This window comes from Halictus rubicundus, chromosome 2, assembly GCF_050948215.1.
Source record: "Halictus rubicundus isolate RS-2024b chromosome 2, iyHalRubi1_principal, whole genome shotgun sequence".
Classification (NCBI taxonomy): Eukaryota; Metazoa; Arthropoda; class Insecta; order Hymenoptera; family Halictidae; genus Halictus; species Halictus rubicundus.
Genome location: NC_135150.1, coordinates 26,976,644 through 26,998,781, shown reverse-complemented (window position 1 = coordinate 26,998,781; position 22,138 = coordinate 26,976,644). Strand labels below are relative to the sequence as shown.

At 40.8% G+C, this 22,138-nt stretch overlaps 4 protein-coding genes across 6 annotated transcripts in view; 2 read left to right on the top strand and 2 right to left on the bottom strand.

The window, feature by feature from the left end:
• Positions 1 to 1,207, bottom strand: part of Pnt (ETS transcription factor pointed) — a 265,759-nt gene extending 264,552 nt beyond the window's left edge. Inside the window, exon 1 of one of the 2 annotated variants that reach the window (XM_076806345.1) lies at positions 1,017 to 1,207. The gene's annotated coding sequence lies outside the window, so the exon portion shown is untranslated. The remainder of the gene's footprint in view (positions 1 to 1,016) is intronic. The other variant, XM_076806346.1, reaches the window with a different exon arrangement.
• A 725-nt stretch (positions 1,208 to 1,932) lies between these two features.
• On the top strand, positions 1,933 to 3,021 carry LOC143365862 (ATP synthase-coupling factor 6, mitochondrial). The gene is made up of 4 exons (XM_076806443.1): positions 1,933 to 2,014; positions 2,342 to 2,489; positions 2,587 to 2,717; positions 2,863 to 3,021. The coding sequence occupies exons 2-4, from the start codon at positions 2,347 to 2,349 to the stop codon at positions 2,874 to 2,876; spliced, it is 288 nt and encodes a 95-aa protein (XP_076662558.1). The 5' UTR covers positions 1,933 to 2,014; positions 2,342 to 2,346; the 3' UTR covers positions 2,877 to 3,021.
• On the bottom strand, positions 2,918 to 11,461 carry Dnapol-epsilon255 (DNA polymerase epsilon catalytic subunit 1). Its single transcript, XM_076806449.1, has 18 exons — positions 11,255 to 11,461; positions 11,066 to 11,186; positions 10,765 to 10,983; positions 10,465 to 10,697; positions 10,162 to 10,402; positions 9,777 to 10,093; positions 9,312 to 9,558; positions 8,702 to 9,254; positions 8,181 to 8,622; positions 7,871 to 8,108; positions 5,183 to 7,801; positions 4,944 to 5,110; positions 4,494 to 4,782; positions 4,314 to 4,415; positions 3,973 to 4,244; positions 3,770 to 3,902; positions 3,489 to 3,700; positions 2,918 to 3,424 (listed from the first exon to the last, which is right to left on the bottom strand). The coding sequence occupies exons 1-18, from the start codon at positions 11,338 to 11,340 to the stop codon at positions 3,115 to 3,117; spliced, it is 6,801 nt and encodes a 2,266-aa protein (XP_076662564.1). The 5' UTR covers positions 11,341 to 11,461; the 3' UTR covers positions 2,918 to 3,114.
• A 444-nt stretch (positions 11,462 to 11,905) lies between these two features.
• Pnn (desmosome associated protein-like protein pinnin) lies at positions 11,906 to 14,667 on the top strand. Of its 2 annotated transcripts, none has more exons than XM_076806278.1 (5): positions 11,906 to 12,177; positions 12,517 to 12,712; positions 12,780 to 12,953; positions 13,024 to 13,318; positions 13,417 to 14,667. In XM_076806278.1, the coding sequence occupies exons 1-5, from the start codon at positions 12,017 to 12,019 to the stop codon at positions 13,731 to 13,733; spliced, it is 1,143 nt and encodes a 380-aa protein (XP_076662393.1). In that variant the 5' UTR covers positions 11,906 to 12,016; the 3' UTR covers positions 13,734 to 14,667. The 2 variants fall into 2 exon arrangements, with proteins under 2 accessions (XP_076662393.1, XP_076662392.1); XM_076806277.1 differs by having other exon boundaries at positions 12,514 to 12,712.
• The last annotated feature ends 7,471 nt before the right edge of the window (positions 14,668 to 22,138 follow it).

The following is a 22,138-nucleotide window of genomic DNA, read 5'->3' as shown; positions in this document are numbered from 1 at the left end:
CAATGTTTCGCATTGTTCTCGATCGTAAAATGCAACAAATTCGAGCCCTCGATCTTTATGCGAGAAAAATAATGTTCATCACTTACTTGGAACGAGAAGCGGCCGTTAAAAAATTCTGCGAAACACGTCTATACGTTGAAACGATAAATCGAAATTGTACGTGACGCAAGAAGATGAGATATGATTATCGCGAGCGTCGCGATATTTACGATCGATACGGGATCGATACCTGAGGAGAGGAAATTAATCTTTGACAAAAAAAAAAAAAAGTTCGCGGTCTCCACTTCGTTGCGAACGAGCCTTGTTCAAAGTACACACGTACAATATCCATAAACACCGATCCTCGAATAGACTGAAATCACACCCTCTAGAAGAGTTGTGCAATCTATTTTTCTCGAAGATGTATATTTAACATCGACTGGAGATATAAATCACCGATGTCATGACGCAAGATAAACAGAAAGAACGCTTGTAGAGAACGTCAAGATTGTTAGTGAAACCACTGTATACTCTATGGAGCTGCAGCGCATAAAAAATAGTTTGCGTTATTACTCAGCCTGGGGAAAAATATTGTCCGAAAGACCGGGTCAACGGGAGGGACAGCGATACGGAATGAAAATACAGTTTTCTCGAACACGGTAGCCGGTAGAGACGCGTTATCGTGAAGATCTAAACTTGTCAAACGTCGCGCGCAACAGATGTGTCTCTGCGTACATGAATTCTAGATTATAGTGTTCGTCTTGTCAGCGTTTCCGATTGCCCGTGGGATGCAAAGTAGCCAGTGAACGCTCCGTCAAAACAAATATAGGCCTGTCCGCACGTAGGCGTGCACTTTTCTCGTGACGTTACGATCTAGCCTTTCGAAAGAGACAGCGACGACTTTTCGTTTCGTTTTCCCGTCGCTTGCTGGTTACCAAATCGTAAATCGAACGAATCGGTTTGTTCAAAAGTTTCGAAGATTCGCGTTCGCGCGCTACGTGCACACGGAGAGCGCGCAGGTTAACACGCTCGCTTACCTGTTTTCCGACGTAAAATCCAATGGGGAATGCAACAGTGTCAACCGGTCGAATAATGCACAGGAAAAACACAAAAAGTGAAACGAACACAAAACAAGAATCACGTGTACAACTGTGAGGGGCACGCACATCGGCACCACTAACGCGGTGTACCCGTACACAATACAGATTACAAATGTATTATGGCTGCAGTCCAAGCGTTCATGAATGAAACCAAGAGCGGGATTCTCCTCCCCACCGCCCCGCGGTAACGTGTCGTTGACCAATCAGTGGCCAGCCTGAGCATCGCGTGCCGTGATTCGTCGGCGTGCGCCACTCCTTCCGCTGGAGCGGTCTTTCGGCCGATGTTCGCGAATAGATAGATGGGACAGTCGTGCCTTTATCACGGTACGCACTTGCAGAGGGGAAACTCTTGTCGGAATCTTTGATATCAGTGACTTGTGTTTCTAAATTGGAAGACCTCGACACCTTGCATGTGCATACAGACAGTGTTGTTGTTTCTTTAAATTCATATAAAAGAAAGAAATATTAAATTTATGTGAACGAAGAGACTACATTCGAAATATTGAAAACGTTGGAAGCGCGGCTATATTTGAAAGGTAGTATGGTCGAAAGCGATATTTTCCAAATACACACAATTTACATGATTGAATATTGCTGAAAAAGTTATCGTCAATGATTCAAACTCTCGTGGGAATAAACTGTATATTTTTTTAAAAACAGTTTTAATTTTTTAATCAATACTTTCTTCGTAGTATTACCTATTCAATTTAATATCGGAGAAAAATGTAACAAACAACGTGAACTTTTTAAAAAACTAATGCGAAATTAGAACATAGTTTAGACAGATTTTAAGTTTGACCAATTAGACAGAGGCATAGAGATGATCCTTTTCGTGTGACTGGTATAATATAAGTGAGAAGACACTCTATAATTTATTACGTGTTCTAAGCTGATCATCATCGACGAGTGATCTCGAGCAGTGCGTAATATAAAAGGTAAGAATAATGAATTACGTTGAATGATTTGAAATAGTATTTGATCGTTTGATGATATTTACTCGAATATTGCATGTTATAATTTTATAATTCTTGGACAGTATTATTTGTGAAACGAACATAACCTACTTATTGATTCTAAAGTAATTTATTACGTAAGAGAAACTGAATAATTTTGTAATCTATTATGTATTTGGAGGTTTCATTTCGTAGTTGAAGGAAAAGGGTATTATTTTATAAATTAACTAGTGTTATCGTTTATGTCATTTGATACTTGTCACTTGATGTCCCTCGAGGTCTTCACACATTTATACATGGATTTTTAAGGCACAATGCTTACCAAACGCTTAGCCACCAGTGTACCAAAGATTTTCAAACGCAACATTGGTATTGTTGCACCTGCATTGCAGAAAGCAAGCGACCCAATTCAACAACTGTTTCTTGACAAACTCCGTGAATATACAGCGAAGAGCGCGTAAGTAGATTTTTTCCTTGTGAAATTAACTGTAGTGCCATTAAAATATCAATGAATATATGATAGTATTCTTATGGTGTTAAATTATTTGGTCCAGTGGTGGAAAATTGGTCGATCCCACTCCTGAAATCGAAATGGAAAGGAAAAATGAACTAGAAAGGCTTGCTAAACAGTTTGGCAGTGCCGACAGACGTGTCATGGAAGAATTTCCCAAGATCACCTTCCAAGGTAAGCGACCTTTAACACGTTCACGACAGGGCCATATTTTGACAGTTATATTTTTACCATCGGTGGTACATCTCGTCGTGAATGTGTTAAGAAAGGAATATAAACTTACTTTATTCGGGTTTTGTAAAAATTAACTCATTTTCAGAGCCAAAATTATAAAAAGGGTAAAGAATTAGAACTATACGAAGTACATGCAAATAGAACAGCCGCATTAAAATGGTTATATTTAATATTAAGTATTCAGTTGTAAAAATACATACATGATATTGTAAATGTAAGTATATTAAATTCCATCCTCCTCGTATACACGTATTTATGTTTGAAATCATTAAAAACAAAATAAATAAACATAATTTACAACATTACATTTATAGTATAAAAATACAAATTCTTGAAGTTATGTGACACCTGCAAAAAGTTTCGTATTTTCGACTATTTCCATTAATGTTTCCATGTTACACTTCCTGGCAACAGATTTACATATTTTCACAAATTTGATTAGATCATTTTTGGGGATCAAAGTCTTGAAATTCCCAGAACAGGAGCAGAGTTCGTTCATGTTTTCTCTTTTAATTTCCTTGCATTTGCAGCATTGTAAATCTTGCAACATGTAACCCATACTTTTGCGATTTAATACATCTATAAGAAGGAATTCTATTTCTTCGTTATCGTATGTCATTTTGCAAAGGGGACATTTCCACAGGTATCTACAATAAATATAAATGTCTATTGAAGTTAACATTTCAGAATTACTTTCACAATGCTACATACCTGTCGTTTTCCATAATAGAATAGTTATCTTTGCATAGATCGATGTCCCTCGTATGATTACATGCTTTGCAAATGATTTCCGGCAGAATCAACGAAATACATGGATCCTTCCATTCAACTGAATCGCTGAAACTGCCGATTCTGACCAATCGTAACATATTCGTTTGCAAATGATATACTTCGGTGTCGATTTCTTTATCCAAGGATAAAACCTGAAATGAATTTCGTCACCGATTACAACAAAATCGAATACGAATGCGATTAAATACATGCACAAGTACCTTGCAAACTGATTTAATTAACTCCAAAGCTGGATTGATTTTTCTACTTTCTCTACCATCTAGGTCCAAGTTTGGATATTCTTGAATAGTTAGTTCCTTCTCCGGAAGCTTTTTGTATATTTTCTGTACAATTCTACAATATATTTCGATTAGATGTTAGGCGTAATTCTCGTTTATCGAATCAAATAGTGAAAGAGGCTTACTGAAAAAGTTTCTGAGACATGTCTCCCGATATAAGCTTCTTAGCGAAGTCTGCAGTATTCTGAAGTGCTCCTAATCCTAGCTGCGCCGACAAACTTTGGCTCATACTAATGGATTTCCTTCTAGGCTGTATAGTACAATTTAGCTGTTCGTTTTCAATCATGAATTGGTAAATAGCGTTTATGTATCCCGCTATTATAGCATTGAAACTTGACTGACACGCAGCTTCTTTTGGCAGGCACTCCATCAAATTCCAATTCATTACGATTTCGGGCTAAGTAGAACGAAACATTTAACAACAATATTTTACAACAACGATGTACATGTAAAATGTAAAACTTACCGAATCGTCATCCTCGTCCTCGTTCTCGTCGTCGAGGGTATTCGCTTCAGTATTATCCTCCATGTCTTTCGGCAGCTTTCCTTTCACACCAGCGTGATTATGCTATTGATTAAAAACGATTTTGTTAATCGTTAACCGAGAAATATTTACTAGTGTAATGTTAAAGTTTGTTATCCTTACAACATCAAGCCATATTAAATACTCCCAGCATTGTTCGAACGTGATTTCAATACTATGAAAGAATTCCTTGTTACGTATCGTTTGAACAACAAATTCCATGTAACCCAATGCGTCGCTGACTGATCTCTTCTTGGTGCATACAATGATCTTGTTAAAATTCGCGAAAATGATGATGGAACCCAACGTTTTGAACTCGGCCAACAACTGTATAAATAATTTTTTCATGTAACCGTGCAAGGTTCTTCTCAAAGCTGGATCGTAAAGCAACGCGTTAGGTGAACGCAACCATCTGGAAACAAAGCGGCCATTACGTTTGATATATTAGTCAAGGTCACGCGAAGGTCGTAATATTATAGGAGGCGCTACATTTGTCTTAACTTTGGATATTGCGTGACAGTAATAAATATATATAGTTCCATTTAGTCAGTAATATATGATAGATTAAATTACCTATAGAAATGAATAATTTGATAATCCGCAAATACGTTCTTGTAAACTGAAACATCCAGTAGCCACGCATTTACCATACTCCGCAGTGCTCTGAAAGCAGGACTGCAAAGAGCAGTTTCATCGTAGCTGGGGATTATATTTGCCATAGGATCACCCGTTGCTAGTTCCTATAAAACAATCGACCAAATTAGCTTAGTATCTCACACGATTAGTCTTTTCGATATAAAAATTGTACTCGCTTGAACAGACGCCATTTGCTGATTATGAAACGCTACAAAGGAACTTGTCCCATCGATATCATGAATATGATGATACTGCAGCAAGGTGTTCACTGCTAAACTGTCTATTTCCAGTTCAATGCATACACTGGAATAAGTCCCGGGGTTGTTCGCAGCGCAATGGGAGCTCTCTTCAAAGTCTGTCAATAATCTATTATCGTCGTTCTCGCTACCCCCTAAATCCGGTTTCTCTGTGGTGGAACACCATAACACAAAGTTATGCTTCTGCAAGTGTCTAGCGAAGAAGAGATCTGCACCGAAGAGCGTGGGATCTGCAGGAATGTTTCCGATAGGTGCATGGAAGTATCGGCACTGTTCTGCCATCAGTTCGAGAATTTGTTGACTCTTAAAATAATGCCGAATCATTATCTTTGCGCCGACTTTCTGCCACTCGATTGTATTGTACAAATTCTCAATATCTTGGACATGGGTGTTGATCAACGGGAACTCGTTAAGCAATGGCATCTGAGTTATCAGCGCTGTTTTGTCTAGAGCAGTTTGAGTGACGAATATCGTTGCACCGTGACCCTCGTTCTTATATGCTGTTATGGCTGCTTGTAGAATTCGACAGACCTGCTGGAAACTTGTCTCGAACCTCAGAACAAATTGCATCGATTCCGGCAAGGCTTTCATCTTGTCTTCTCCGTTCATGGATACAACTATGTTTCGTTCTTGGCTGTACAGTGTGTTCATATTGGGCATCTGATTCGACGAAACCGAGTCCAAGACAAAAATGTGAACCCTTTTGCTCGCATTTAAAAAAAGTCCCCAGAATGCTCTCTGATGATTGGAGCTCCAGTGATGGTACAGGAATATATAATTCATTTTCTGAACATTTGGGAGGTACGGTTGCACAGCGATACTTTTATACTCCAGTTGATTCAGGTTAAAGGTATCCGCGCCATCGACCATGTTTCTCGCTGCTTTTGGATCCACCATGCAAATGCATCCTAACTGCAGAATCGCTCTAAATTCCAATGACATTTGAGTCTCGTATATCCCCTCGATTTCTGGTTTACTCAAATCTTCCAGCAACTCTTGACTGTGCATTTGATACAGCGCTTCCGGGACACAGTAGCGATACAAATTGTGTATCGGCCGCGATCGAGGCAGAACTTTCGAACTCTTCGTCCAGGACACCTTCTTACCAGGCTCTGGATCAGGCTTCGGTTTCCGCGTGTTCACATAAAATATGCGAGGTATTACGAGACGCAACGGATGAAGATCATGCTCGACCAATACCCACATCCTGAATAAACCAGGTTCATTGGTTGGGGATATTTGAATGATTTGCCAGGCCGAGGTGAGCAACTTCTTTTGCGCCTTTCTCAAGAAACCACCCAGAGTATTCGTTTCAGTATTTCTCGCAACACCCCAGCTGATTTGTTCCGTATCGTTCATGGACTTTTTACTCCTTTTACTCTTTTGATGTTCACCCCTTTGCTTCGCTTGGTAGGCCCATTTCTGTTTATGAAACTCTATCCATTTGATCCTCTCCTCCTTTGTTGTTCCCATAGGTGGTGGCGAGCCTAGGACTACCTTCCAGTTTCTGTTTATATTCTGTTCTTCCTCGCTGTCCGATTGTCTTTTCCTTTTATGCACTACCGGCAGCGGTCGCTTGAACGGATGGTCTTCACCCGCCAGATCTTCAATATCCCTCGGTTCAGATGGTCCTGCTTCTTCGTCGTCCTCGTTATCATTTGCCACGGGTTTTGGCATCACTGAGAATATATCCGTAATCTTCTTCTGCCTGTGGGTCGCGCTCTTCTCCATTATCTTTTTGTGCAACCAATCTGGATGTTTCACTCTGGGCACCGGATTCGAAACCCCTTGCATCGCAGCCGGAATGGTAATGATCTTCTGAATAGCACTTCCAAGCCTCTCTATGTAATAACCCCAGTCCAAGATTTGTCTAATGTTATCGGTTTGCAAACCTGGATCCTTCAACCACTTGCGCAGATAATGCCTTCTGATTGCCGGTTCTGATTGAAAGATTGCCAATGGTATTGCACGTTCAGTGACCGGTGCACCCTGGGGCTTATTAGCGATGATGTATTTACACGCTAGCCCGGCATCCTTCACCATTTGATCACCCAGAAACTCGGCCAGCCTCTTAGCAGTGGATATCGAGGTGGACTTTTGTTTCCCGTAATCCTCCAATTTTCGCGACATCGATTTATTCTCGGATATCAGCTCGAACAATTCCGCGTCCGGCATGTCCGCGCACTTGCTGTAAAGAATGTCGAGCCAATAATCCGCGTCTTTGGCCACGGACGCGTAGCACTCCTCCAATGTGTTCCCTTTCAGGAAGGATTCGAAGACGGAGGTCTGAAAGATTTTAATCAATTGAAGTTCACCTCTTCGTTTCACTTCGAACCCTTTCAATTCGGCCAAAGAACCGTCGAAATTGAAGACAGCGTATCGCTTTTTCAATCTCTTGCCCTCCTCCTTTGCTGCGGGCAAGACCATAGCCAAATACGGTCCGTCCACCTCGAAGAAGATGGAATTCTCGTTTCTGACTTTGTACGTTAGAGTTTCGGGGCTGACAAGTTCGTGGTATGCGTCGTTAGTGAATTGGTCCTACACATACGATACATAATATTGGAGGATTCATAGCGAAATTATTGAAAACACTCGACTAGGACTTACTTTCACCATAAAATTCAGAACAGCGTTAGGATAGGACAGCGTAACCTTCGACTTTTTCGGATGAGTGGTGTGCACCACCACGTTGTCGGGAAAAGACGCGGGTAGCACACACCAAATTCCATCGGTATCCAATTCCAAGGGCCGCCCAACTTGTTCTATAATCTCTCTGGCTTTCATGATAATGTGTGCCCCTGTGTAACATACTATACCTCCCATCTCCATGCTGAACCATCGGGATCTGCAGTAAAGACAACGTTAATATGTACCCCAGATCGCAAGAGTGAAGCAAATATGAAGTAGAAATATCTACCCTTTTCTCATTACGTATCCGTAGAAGGAATTTAAGATACATTTGTGAGCGAGTTGCAACGAATCGTAGAGTACTTCCCGATTTTTAGCAGACTTAATATCACCAGCATCTCCTTTCGCTACCGCTGCTGCTACCTGTTGCTTGGCAACTTTGGTGAGCGCTTTATACTCGTATCTCCTATCTCTGAACGCTCTGACAGTATCGACGTAAAACGAGTTCTCCTTTTGACAAATTGTTTGCGTCCTTTCCTCCAATCGCGTCACTTTAGGTTTCTTGTAGGCCTTTCTACAGTATTCCGTAAGTCTCTTCTTCTCGAATGCTGCTTGCTCTTGCTTCGATAGCTCGTGATAAGCTCGTCGAACGCCGCCAGGAAACTGCGAAGGAAATTTCTCGGTTTCCAGTTGCTGCTGCATTCTTTGGTATTCGCTTAAACTCGCAGCCACTATTATCAAGAACCGCAGTCGTGTCAAAATTAATAAAGAGTTAGTACTTCGGTCTTTGAGTGCTCTTTCACTACTTACGATACTCTCCTCTCCACATCCACTGCATATTTTTTTGGCAAAGGGCCCCTGGTTTGTTGTAGTCGCACGCAGCGCAAACCGTTTCGTCCACCATCGCGGACGGCTGAAGACGATTTGTTAGAATAATATTTGGATACATGGCGCCGACGTCCAAGTGATAAATCACAGGATTTTCTAATCTCAGCGGTTGATTTCGCAGAGATTCCAGCTTCCCCCTGATCTCCTGAACTACCTCGTCAAAATTTGTAACCATCTCCATCGGAACTTTTTCTTCTTCCTGTAGAGCATAGGTTAGGGCATTTTCAATGCCGTTTATTAGCTGTTCCACCGCGCTCGGTACTATTTTGAAACGACAAGGAATATCGGCTCTGAACACGCCAGATTCGAGCGCTTCCACGTGTCCTCCGACGTAGGTTTCCGTATCCAATAAATGACCGTCTTTGGTAAATTTGCTTAGCTCTGATTCTTGCTTGTTAGGGAATATAATGTTAGCTTGGAAGGCTTGCACCATCAAAAGGGATTCGCACAATGTTCCCGATCCCTTCCTAAGTACCTGTAGACAAATAGCTGTAGTTCGTGAATGTAATTTGTTACGCATCGAATAACTTACTTCGTCCGGTTCCATGGGGATGATGGTGCACAAGGCAAATATGAAAGGATGAACATATTTATGGTACAGATAATATGTAGCAACCGCATCAGAAACCGAATAATTTGCAAGAGCCTCTGGCTCTTCGGACGCCAATCTGCACATGTCTTCAGGATCCATCTCCACGGGATCATATCTGAGCTTTGCTTTTGCAACAGCTTTCAGACCTTGAGAGCCTACAGGTAAGTATGAGTCGCGTCTTACCCAGCTATACATTACATCAAATACAGAATCAGGAACAATATTCTACGTGATATTACAGTCAACCCTCCTATAAAGCGACTAATTCGCACCGGGTTATAAAAAACTCAGAATTAGTACAAATTAGATCAAATTCAATTAAACTTGATACAGATCAAATCGCAATTTTTGCTCAGCGTTATTGGAGGGTCTACTGTATCGATGAAAATATCAATTGTGCAATACCATAAGCAATCCATATGCATGGCTGGTCTACTGCAGTAAACTCCATCACGACTTTTCGAGAAACCAATCCTGTCTTTCATCTCCATATTATGAAAAGCTGCTCTAGTTTCTACAAATGGCCAGTCAAAGAAATCTCCGTTATACGTGACGAATATATGTGGCCGAATGTCGTTTATATGGTCGAAAAATTTTTGGATTGTAGCTTTTTCGTTGGGCTCGTTGAAAACAGTGAAGAAACCCTCGAATTCTGGTTTTGGAGTGTACTCGAAGTCCTCGATATCTTTCGAAATAATTTCTCTGTTCGTTATTAAGTATCCCTAAAAATGAACACATAGTCTGATATCGAGCAAAACGTTGTAGGAAATAATTAGTAGAAGAAAAGTACTTGTCCGTCTATCATATACGATATCATCATGATTTGGTCGGTGTTAGCATCTGGAAATTTCAAAGGCAGCTTTGTAGTTTCAATATCATAAGCTAGCACAATTGGTTCAAGTGTTTCGATGATATCTTCTCTCCTAGTTATAATTGGCACCTCGTTTCCTCTTGTTTTTACAGAATACCAATTACCACAAAAGATTTTCAGGTCTATAGATACCCTCACATGATGCGGTACATCATATTCTCTGTACACAGAAGGGAAGTATATGTATTATCATATGCAAGATGTAATGTTAAGAATGTATACCTAATATCGAGAACATTGTCTGTGAAGTCTATAGTTTGTTTTTTCAAGTCTATGGTCTCCAGATCTCTATTCAACACACTCGACAACATATCCGTATAATAAGTATGACTTTTTTCTCTTTCCTTATTAACTTTTACAGCTTTCATTAAATCGCGTCTAACTTTAGTCAAGTCCACTGTGTTCAAGAAAGACAACTTGAGGTATTTTTGTTTTAAACCAACTAAATGGTTTGGCTACAAAAAGATATAAAAATACAATATTATGTTTTTGACATGCATTATGTCTTCAAGTTCATCTTACTAAATCAAGATCTTCTTTGTACAGTGTCTCCACTTTATGTAAAAGCCCACTGTACTTTTTATTTAATCCAGTCGACACTTCTTCGTATGTGTCCTTTCTACATAGGATATAAAAATATGGACAGTATGGATAAGAAATCTTAAATCTAGTGCAGTCGTCTTCGAGGAAATAGTAGTCTACTCCACTGAGCAATCTTTTATCATCTTCTATGATTTCTGTCTACAAGAAGAATTAACACGATGTTGGAAATAATACTGAAAAATTATTAAAATAATAACCGATTATTCATGATGCAACTTACTGCATGCATATTAATAAGAAATCCTGTTCTTTCTTTAATGTCTGTCACTCTGTGAAATCCATATAATCCATCCACTCTGATATTTTCATTGGCATCGTTCAACCTTCCTCCTGAAGCCTCCCTATAAAAGAGCATGATAAAAATTTACAAAATGTACATCATTTTATAAGACACAATTAAAAACAATACCCTGATGGATTTCCTTCTTGATTTTGATCATTTTTGAAGTTGAATCTATTTGGCTGGAATCTCCCGGTATTCTGCAAACTTGCCATGTTGTATAGTTTTTAGTCGCATAAAATAGAAATAAGATAATATCACACTTTCAATAAAAACATTATTATGATATAAATGAAACTAGGAATTGTTATTCGTGAAAGCACTGTAATGTTCGAACAAAATGTGTACAGGTTGTAATTTGCCCGCCAATAGATCTTTGCCGGGAACATACAGGGTGTCTGCATATACACGAATTCATCATTACTTCGATGTGAACGAAAAAGTAAAAAACAAAAAAGGGTCACTATCACTTTCTAATCCTATATTATTCTATCACAATATGTATATAACAACAATAAACCAATATATTATAAATTTTGTTACTGCTTCAGTTTCGCAATTTGAATATGGCGCCATTTTAAAATCGTACCAAGCGACATCTGCATTTAATACGATAAACTAAACATTAAGGCCAATTCATAACGAATCTATTCAGATTCGAATGGTAAAACAGCAATCCAATGGTTTTATAGAATTGGTCTGGCTCTATCGGAAATTTACTAGATCTTCGATCTACGGGTATAAGAAAAATCCCAAGGTTTATCGATTATAGGAAAAAGGGAACGACATTGTAGGTGGCTCCAGCGACAGTGATGCGGTTCGACAACAATCGTTGTGGCTTGTTAAATAAATTGGTTTTGTGGTCTCAGTGAACGTGGCGAAAATAAATAGATGAGAAAATTAGATGCACAAGAGGCCTGGGGCGCCGATAAATTAGAAGCGCAGTTAGAAGCCGCTAGGGATGGTCTTCGAGGACTCGATCGCAGTATCCGGAAGATCCTCGGCCGGGATCTTCCCGACGGAGAAAATGGTCCAATACAACCGCCTCCCAGGTTCGATTCAAGATCATTCTTAGCAAAACGTCCCCTAAAATGATTGCGAAATCGCACTCGCTCCAAACAACACGTTCTATTCGATAATTCATTGATCATACAATAAAACACTGTTGTCATAACCTATCTTTTGCAATCGAGATTTCTCGAGCTATTTTATTCAGCTTCGTGTCAATCTTTTGCGTTTAATCGTAACATTTTGACAAATCCCAATGTTATGCAATGCTAATGTCGCGATTCGTATTCCACAAAACTATAAGTAAAATGTATCATTTGTTAGCATAAATGGTATCAGTGTTTTGCTGTATAATGTATTTATTTGCAATCCATTTTCAGTAGGCTATCACAGAAGAGACCGTTGCAAGAGGACAGACGGCGTGTTGTATCGGATTTTGTTAATAATGAATTACCTGGCAGTGGGAAACGTCGATGGCAGGGATCCAATGGAGAACCAAAGACAGTTTTCAGTCGTTTAAGTGCTCGAGTTCCTTCCAATGCTGACGATAGCGCAGATGAAGATGATACTGTTATCAAGGTAGTGCTATATACGATGCAGCAAGCGATATATTATTCGTTCGTGAGTTAATCAATGTTTATTTCAGCCGGCTGTGTCTTCAAGAGTAATAGCAACCCCTAGGGAAATTCCATCTAGACAGGAAGTAATTAGAAGGGAAAGAATAGATGAAAGAAGTAGACAAAGGAATAAGAGGATGTTCGGTGCTCTTTTAGGCACTCTACAGAAATTTCGGCAGGAGGAAACCAAACTTAAAGCAAAAGTACACTTTCCGTTAGTATTGCACATGTGTACTGTGTAATAATAATTTTAAATGCTGTGTATTTTTGTAGGAAGATAAAAAGGCAGAAGTGGAGGCAAGAGTAGAAGAGGCTCGAAGAAAGGAGAAGGAAGAACTGCGAAGGGAGAGGCAGCAGTTGTTCTTGTCGCGTAAACGGCAATTAGCAGAAGTACGCGCGCTGGAAGCAAAATTGGCACGCAGTCGGCAATTCCAGGACTGGCGTGCTGCTCAGTTGCCGCTTGCATCGTTCATTAAAACTCGGGCTCAGCCTCCTATCTATTATGCACCGAAACGCAAACATCCACAAACTGATATTCTTCTGGCTCAATCTGCTAAAGAACTACATGGTACAGACCGGGGTTTCTCAGACTCCCGTATCATTTTCTGCGCTTTTACAGGGTTAATAACTTGACTTCCCTCATTAACTGCGTGTTCTATTTCACAGAGGAAATCGAGAGACGGGAGAAAGCATTGGTCGAGGAGTTGGAATTAATAGAAGTACAAGTAGGCCTCGGAAAACACCAACAGAACTTTGATGGATCCACGTCGCTGAACGCGGCGGCGGAAGTACAGCAATCCGCAGAAGAAGGAGAGGAGAATCGCGATCCGAATCCGGAGAAGAACTCTGAGTCCGAGATTAACGAAACGGCGGACGTTTCGGTGAAGTCGGAGAAGGATGAGAATTATGATAATAACTCAAACGAAGTTGAGAAGAAGGAGGAAGTACAAGTAGAGGAAGCGAAGGACGAAAATAATGGCTAGTATTAAATGTACTTACGATGCTTGTACATATTACGTACATTGTATGGTCCAACGAAGAAAACGATGGAGTCTTTCTTACTTCACATTTGACGCGTGTGGATAAATTTTACAATTTTTCGAAAGAATTGTCACTTTCTACTTGTTCTCACATAGTATATAAATTCATTCCCCATCATCGGATTGCATACTCATTTTTTCATCTTGCGTCGACAAGTCCCGTTCAAATTATCCCGTAGATATAAGAGAGTAGATGCAGTTGATCAGAATCCAATATTTTTTAAATGTTACATATTTCTATTATGACTCTTCGTAGCGTATCACTTAAGTAATAACCACATTTCAAAGTAGAACGGAGTAACTCGGTGGAAGAATAAGTATGTCGGCAAAATACGATAAAAGTAAGTAAGTCGAAAGATTTTTAGAATGGAAAAATTATGTATAATAATACGCTCATATTTTCCTTTGTAACACAGTGTCTGTCTTTTAATACGTATGCGACGAAGAGAAGCGTTAAATAAACAATTTAATGCTTTACACGTGTATGGTGGAATAAAATGTATGAATACAAACATCTCCTAATGATGTAACGCAGTTTGAGTTTCAATGCAAATTGGTATATTTGCAACGATACACAGACGAAGAACTTGATTGTTTTCTGCGGTTACGATTTTCTTTTTTTTTCAAATAGCAATATTAAGAATAAGTATTCGAGTTACACTCTGTTTAGCGAATAGGCTTTGACCATTTATCTTTATTTTTCGTTCCATCGACAATATCGAGAAGACTAAGCAGAATTAAAGAGCGCGCTGAATTAAGTTCAAAAGAATACTCTTCTATGTACATGATTATTTGAAATTTGTTTAATTTTATTTCAGAAATATTTTTACTAAGTTTACATACTATTAATAAAGCTTATCAGTAAACTGAACGCTAATTACTTCATGGAATTGCAATTTCTTGGAATTTCAACTGGACATGGAATCTATTTCAGGTGGTAGCCATCCTCCAGCCATTTCTCGCGCATTCTTCCGACGATCATGGCACGAGCTCGGTGCAAAATGACTTCAATTACTCGGTGCTCGTCGCCAAATTCCTTACGCATCATCGTATATCGCGCCATTCAATGACCGTTTCCGCTAGCGATGGGATTAAACCACGATCAATTTGATTTTCCCGGGTTCGATGTTTTCGAACCACAGCTCTCGATCGATAAATCGATCACTGTTCCGAAAATCGGTCTAGCAGGGGGCGCGCTTCGTTTGTCGGACGCCTAAATGAGACGAATGAATACATATTGACTGCTCATTCATATAATGACTGTTTCCGGTAGCGATGGAATGAACCGGAAGTTGATTTGTTTCTCGCGGGAATAAAATTTGTAATCTTCGATCGATATATCGATGGCCGTTTCAAAAATCGGATCAATACGGGACGCACTTCATTGCATTAAAATTTCGGATGCTCAAGAGTTTAACTATTGTTTCATTAACAATAGACAATGAATGAGCTTATCGGTGAATTGAATATTGCATCCGATCATTCGAGTAAGTAGAATCTGTGTTTCTTTGTTTTTTGACGAACGATTATATTAGAATGATCTTTTTTTTCGATTTTGGAGTTGGAGGATTTCGTTGCCGGTTGATCTAGCAATGGGAAAAGAAGGGACAGGGAGCAGCATGATTAAACGCGGCAATTTATTAAGCAATTTACACGTGGAACGCGGTTTCGAAGCTTCCTCGGCATATTCGCCGAGAGTTTCTATCTTCCCGGTAATATTCGAGGGCAGGAGTGGATGGCATGAAAGGGGCGTTCCGCCATGCAACCTCGGAATATGGCTAATGCGTCTCTGCGCCGTCGTCTCTATCCTTCGCTCTTCTCTTTCTCGAGCACCCCGGCGAAATAGACACACGGAATGGTAAATAGTCATCTTTTTACAGAAGCTGCGCCTAAATACGATTCGGAATTGCCCGCTGCACATCTCTAACACGTAAGCTTCCCACTACAATTGCACGCAATTTTTCTCCCATACAGTCTGTTCCACAAGAGCGTGGACGCGATATCTGAGTGCGAATAAATCTTTTCTGCAAAATAGGTTGTATAGGTCGAAAGTGCATTTAAAGAACTAATACGCACTTGCTTAATAATGTGTCCGATCACCGCCATCAGCGATTATTGCTTCGCAACGTCTTGGCATACTTTGAACCAGCTTTGCAGCGTATCAAACAGGAAGAGATGTCCATATCTCTCGAATACGGCGAACTAGCGTCTTCAATTTGAAAATACCCTTTCCTCGGAGTTTGTACTTCACGAGAGACCAAACGTTTTCGATTGGATTGGCATCGGGGGACCGAGATTAGACATTGTTCCAATCACGACAAACGTCTTCATGTGCCCACGCCGACCGTTTTTCGACGCGCTTTGTTGAAAGCATCGGCTTCGAAAGTGCACTACGCCATGCAACTTTATTTTCTTCCAACCGACGTTTAATCGTTACCATGCCTATTTTTATGCCCTTTTTCGCTAACATTGCTCGCGCTTTGCGTAAGGAAAGTGTCGGATTTTTCGAAAAAAGCTGCAGAATTGCTTCATCATCCCTTTTCGTCGTAGCTCGCTTCGAACCTCGATCAGGGAGATCGTCGACGCAATTTGTCTCTTTGTAACGTTGCGCCCACTTATTTACAAATTCGCGAGACTTGTGCAGATATTTTGCTGCATTTCCAACACTCATTTTTGGCCGTTTCGTGTGCTGGCGCAAGAATACTGTGTCGAATCGTTTAGCGTATACGGCACTCAACTCGAAATGACTTGAACTTAGTGACAGAAATGATACTAAGAGAATTGGGGCTATTGCGTATTAGAGGAGACATTGTATGTTTGAATTGGCATAATCTTTGCTGTATTGGGTATCACACAGATATCGCGTCCACGCTCTTGTGGAACAGACTGTACTTCCACCAAATACTTCATCTTGTTTCAATCGTCTTATCCCGCAGAGTACTAGGATCCGTTCATCACCATTCATCGGTGCACCTCCAGGAGATTCAAAAAGAATTAGAAATTTGAATGCTTTGAATATGAAACCTTGAAAAATAAGCGGAAACTATGGAGAAGACGTTGAACGGAGGCGGATCGTTTCCCCGGAGTGCTCGAAATAAATCGATCGTTAGGCAGGCGATTCTTATTAGCGGAAGGCTTCGAAATGGGAATAGAAAGAGATTAAAAGTGGGACCGACAAGGCTCGGCATCGAGTAGCGCGGAAGCGTGAAGCGTGCGACGCGACGCGTCGCGACGCAGAGCGTCGCGGAGACATGAGAGAAGCCGACAGGGGTCGGGGGTATCCGAGCTATTTGTACACCGAATGGAAAACGCGGACCGACTCGCCTCCAGACGAAAGGAACGGGAGGCTTTCTTAATTACCACGCACCACCCCGCTTTCATGTCGCCCTCTTCCTCCGTGGTTGCTCTCTTTCCTTCAAACACTATTGTTTCGGTGCTCCAGAGTAACAGAACGAACCCAAGTCTCCTGGAAAACGATAGGTTCGCTTCGTCCTCTTTCGATCAATTGTCTTCCTCATACCTCTAAACGCTTTACTGACCAACAGTTAATAGTTAACCCCTTATTTATCAGTGTTAACACTATTCGCACCGGACATGTGCATTAAAGAGTTAGCAAATCGAAGGTAAATAATTAAGGTTTTCTTAACAACTCACTTAACACTAGGTTTACGGGACCCGTCAAAATGACGGGTTCTAGTATTTTTAATTGAAAATTATGAAGATTCTAAGGGTGCATACATGAGAAATTATCTAGCAAATTTATTTCTTTGAGTATATATTATCTTTAAAGTATTGCTAAAAATGTGGGTAGCACGTTCTTGTTATTTTGACAAAGTAATGCAGAATAGTCACTTTTAGTGCTCCGTAAACCTAGTGTTAATAGCGATGGTAATTTCTTTAGTCAGATAATCTACAAGCTTTTATCAAGACTATTCTTAAGCATGCTGTTGCACCTTCTTCAGGTACAGTATTATAGATGATTGATTCAGATAATTATAAAATATCGAACAATCGTTCCAGAGTAGAAGACAGCCCGCGGACCAAAATGGTCGAGGATCTTTGTCCAGCGAGCAGCTGTATTTCTCGTTAATTCAAAGTTGAATAGCGATCATTTCTCGCCGAGTGAGACGCGGCTCCCGTTGCCAAGTTCCAAACGGAATAACGAAACCACTTCCGTCGCAATGGATCTGGATCCTCGGAAGAAAGTCTCCGGCTACAGTGGAGCTCTTTCAGAGGTTTTCGAGTGTAGCAAAAGTGCGTTCGTCAAGATGATCGCTGGCCCTCGTTCTCGGGAAATCGAGCATTCTCTGGTCGACGTTTGACGCTCGGGCTCGAAAGCCGTAGAACCTCTCGGTCCATTAATCGCGCGTACACTTCTAATACATTCTATTCTATTCTAAGCGAGCCAGATACGCGCGGGACTGTTCCCTTTCTTCGCCGGGTTTATTTACCCGTTAATTTATTAGCGCATCTTGGTCGTGGCGGGGCTTTTAATCGAGCGCGACGGAGTTCGCGAGACCCGCGTGCCGAAACACCGCACGCTACCCGTACAAGTCGCCATATTTTAATTCTGGAAAGAGTCCCCCGTCGGAAAGAGGGCCCCGTCGCTTTTTCTCTTATTCCCGAGAACGTCATAAAACTATTTATTGCCGCCTCAACCTTCAAAATCACTGCTAAAAGGCTAAGTTTAATTCAGCAAAGTTTTTTCTTTTTAAATATAAACCTTTTAGTCTTTCACGTATCGGGTTTGCAATTTTTCTCGTGAAAGAATGAAATCAAAGATTTTCGAATCTGGCCTTTATTATACAAATCTTAAGGAACAGTTTTACATTTCTCTGTTGCTTCTTGCTTACAAAATGGCTAGACTGGAACCCTCTTGATACAGCACGAATTTGAACGACCCTCTCGGCGATAGTAGCGTAGATTGAGCTGAAAGAAGAAAGAAATATTAACAGTTTCTGCATGAATATTTAGGAAAAAGAGAAATACACTTAAGACTTCTACTATGATAAAGGCTACGGTCAACATTTTCTTTCGACCCAACGCCTTAACTTATGCAACCGTGCGTACCGAATGTTAACGCGCGCCTCTGATATATTAGAAGCGAAAATCGTTTGACGAATCTAAACCTACCACCGCCGGTCAAAATGACCGTTCCAGATTTTTGATTTTACAATTACTGAAACGGTACAGATGCTTACGTGGGAAATGATTACATAAATATATTCAAGAACCCCACAAAATCCAAATCAATTCAATCTCGTCATTTTTATAAGACGACACGTATTAGTCACTTTTAAGGCTCGGTAGGTTTAGTGTTAAAGAGATTCCAAATGTTTATTACAGTTTCTAGGTGTTCCTTACCTCTAGGGGGCACTTCCTTCACAGTTTTTCGGGAGAAAGAAATTCCCATCAGTTTTTCCCTTTGGTTCCCATTGGTTAATAAGTGGGGCGCGCGGTTAATGAGACCGAAGAAAGCCGACACTGAACGATTTCCAAAGAAGTAGCTCCCGGCGGGCAGGTTCTGCCGCTCCTTTGACTAGAGTAATAGAGTCACGGGGCGGGCTATCTTACCGCAGAGCAGAAAGGGGATATTCGTATTTCAAAGGGACGGCCCGTCACGCCGCAACGGTTCTCATTATGTTATGCGCCCCTAAATGTCAAGAGAAAAACACGATCGCGCCTACATGTCGAAAGCTGGACCGACAGCCGAGGGACTTTTACGCGGAAACGGCTCGTGAATGTCGCCCACCGAGTACGTTCTTTTTTGAGATCATTCCGTCACTCCAAACAGCACGGCACATCGTTCCTCGATGTCCATACAGTCGACAATTTTTAACACATTTTCTATGGAACAAAGAAAGAACGTGCACGGCAGTCACCGCATTCCTAATGAAAGGGACTATCATTGTAGGTGTTTAAAAAACGTCAAGGTGACCTTGATATCTCTAAAAAAATGACATAAAAACAAAATTCTTTTATGGCATTGTGTCAGCCCCATTGTACCGTTCAACTTTGTCCTCAGCATATTTTACGTGTCTTTAGAAACAACGAAGATATTTGAGCTGCAAACGTTAGGTGACTGTATTAGCGTAAATATACCTGCAGAGTATGGTACACCCAAAATTGCTTGTAAATTATTTGGTATATGAAGAAAATGGTTGAAATGAAAGTTATGCGGTTTCAAGAGTGGCATACAATTGTAATAATTCGTGTTCTTCCGTTTTGCTTTCTTTATCAAGATGTGAAGGTCGCCTTGAGGTCGTTATCGTAAAGGGAAAATTTTAATCTCTCGGTCGAAGAGACGCAAAACTATTTGTAAGGATATTATGGGATGAGAAACTAATGGTTACTGAGATACTCACCATAAATGATTTTTCTCGCGATTGATTAGTAATATGCAATTTGAGTTAACTGAAAATTCATTTCCGCGAATATGTTATAAAATAAATGAGATTCGTAAGAATTTCCCTAGATTGAAATTTCTCGAGAATTGAGAAATAATCAATTATACAATTTCTCGAGAAATTCACGAGAATGAATTCTCGAGATGGAACATTCGTTCGATCGTGATTTTATGCTTAACATGTTCTCCCTTAGAATTAGGTACATTTGCGTATTCGATCGATAAGAGCAAGCGATGCGCTTTGGAAATAGTTTACTATTATTATTAGTTATGAATAGCTGAATCACCCTGCATAAATTTCTCTTTTCAGCGAGGAAAAACTGCCCGTAGGAGATTACGAATTCGAAAGCTGTGGAAGAGGGATGCAGGAGCAGAGGCTGAAGAAACGGACGAAGAATTTGAAAAGATGGATCACGGTATGGATCCAAACAGCGCAGTCCGAGGATCAGAGTCCCTGCGATCTTCCATTGGAAAAACTATCATTGGTTATTGTGGCCGAGTCCCGTGAAGATGGGAACGTCGAGTGGGTGTCTAATTTCGTCGGAGAGGAGGGATTTCACGCTCGATCAACGCTGATTGGGCAGCGCCGGCCCGTTTGCTTTTATAACTTGGATTGCGCGCGAGCGCTAAGGGTGACTCCTCTTGCTGTTTTCGCAACGTGTATCGAACTGTTCTCGCAGAAAAAGATAAACCGATTTGGCAGATAATTCGACGAAGAAGGAAACTCTCACGCTCGATCCGTTTTATCGAACAGTTGTCTAGCGGTGCGCGCGACGAGAGAGTACTTTACCCCGAACTTAAACGTTTAACTGCGTTGTTTTTCGTAGAGTATCGTTTCTCTGGAAAAACAAGAGAGGACAAGATTAATTTCGTTGCAATCGCGAACGCATTAAGAACGATATCGCAGCTCATTAAACGTTGCACGCGCATTATCATCGATTACGCAGAAGGGGCCTCGATTACTCGAAATGGAAGCATCAATCACGGCAGCCCGCGGCGCTCTATCGGTTGTTACGCGGGCATCTTACAAGTCGCAGTCGACTAGCGATCGAGGGGAAACGCGTCCGAAGTCAACAAACGTCAATTAAGATGAGGGAAAAGTTAGAATCCGTGGAAAGACGCCCGGATGTAAGGCTTTCCGGAAACCGCAGCTGGTTCGTTAACTGGTCGAAGATGCGCCCGCATCAGGAAATCCCTAACTAATCGCGTTCGAAGGGCGCGGAGATGCGATAGCCTCGAAGAATCAGCGTAGAAAGAGAAATGGTGGATCTCGATCGTTTCGAAACGGTTAATCGAAATGAATGCACAGCTTGTGCGCGCCGATCGATCGCGAAGGCACGCGCAACTAAATCCCAATGGCCCCGACAGTTGTTCGATCGCCGCTTCGAAAACTTCCCACTTGGCTCGCGGAAGCCTCGGTAATTAAGCAGATCGCAGCGAGAGATTGACTTTCGCTGCAACTAACTATTGTAGACTATCGCGGTCCCCATCGGATCTCTCCTAAGACTGTGGTCTTCGACTCGTGGAACCCTTAGCATATTATCCACCGGCAATATGGATTTTTTAATAGATCCTTCAGCGACTATAGAAATTTGTGAACGTCCAACGCAGCCCCAGTAACATAATCAGTTTTGCTCAGAATTAATATGTAAATTATGATTTATAAGCTTCCTTTTGGTACAGCGGAATTATTGAAAATCCTATTAGGACAAAACTATACAATACGCCTCGGTTGATAAAACGCCTCACCATTGTATTATTGATATAAGTAAGGATACGCCGTTGCAAACGACACGATCGTATTAGTGTTCCTTCTCGAGAATTTCTCGAGAGATTTAAATCTAGGGAAATTCTTACGAATCTCATTTATTTTATAACATATTTGCGGAAATGAATTTTCAATTACCTCAAATTGCATATTACTAATCAATCGCGAGAAATG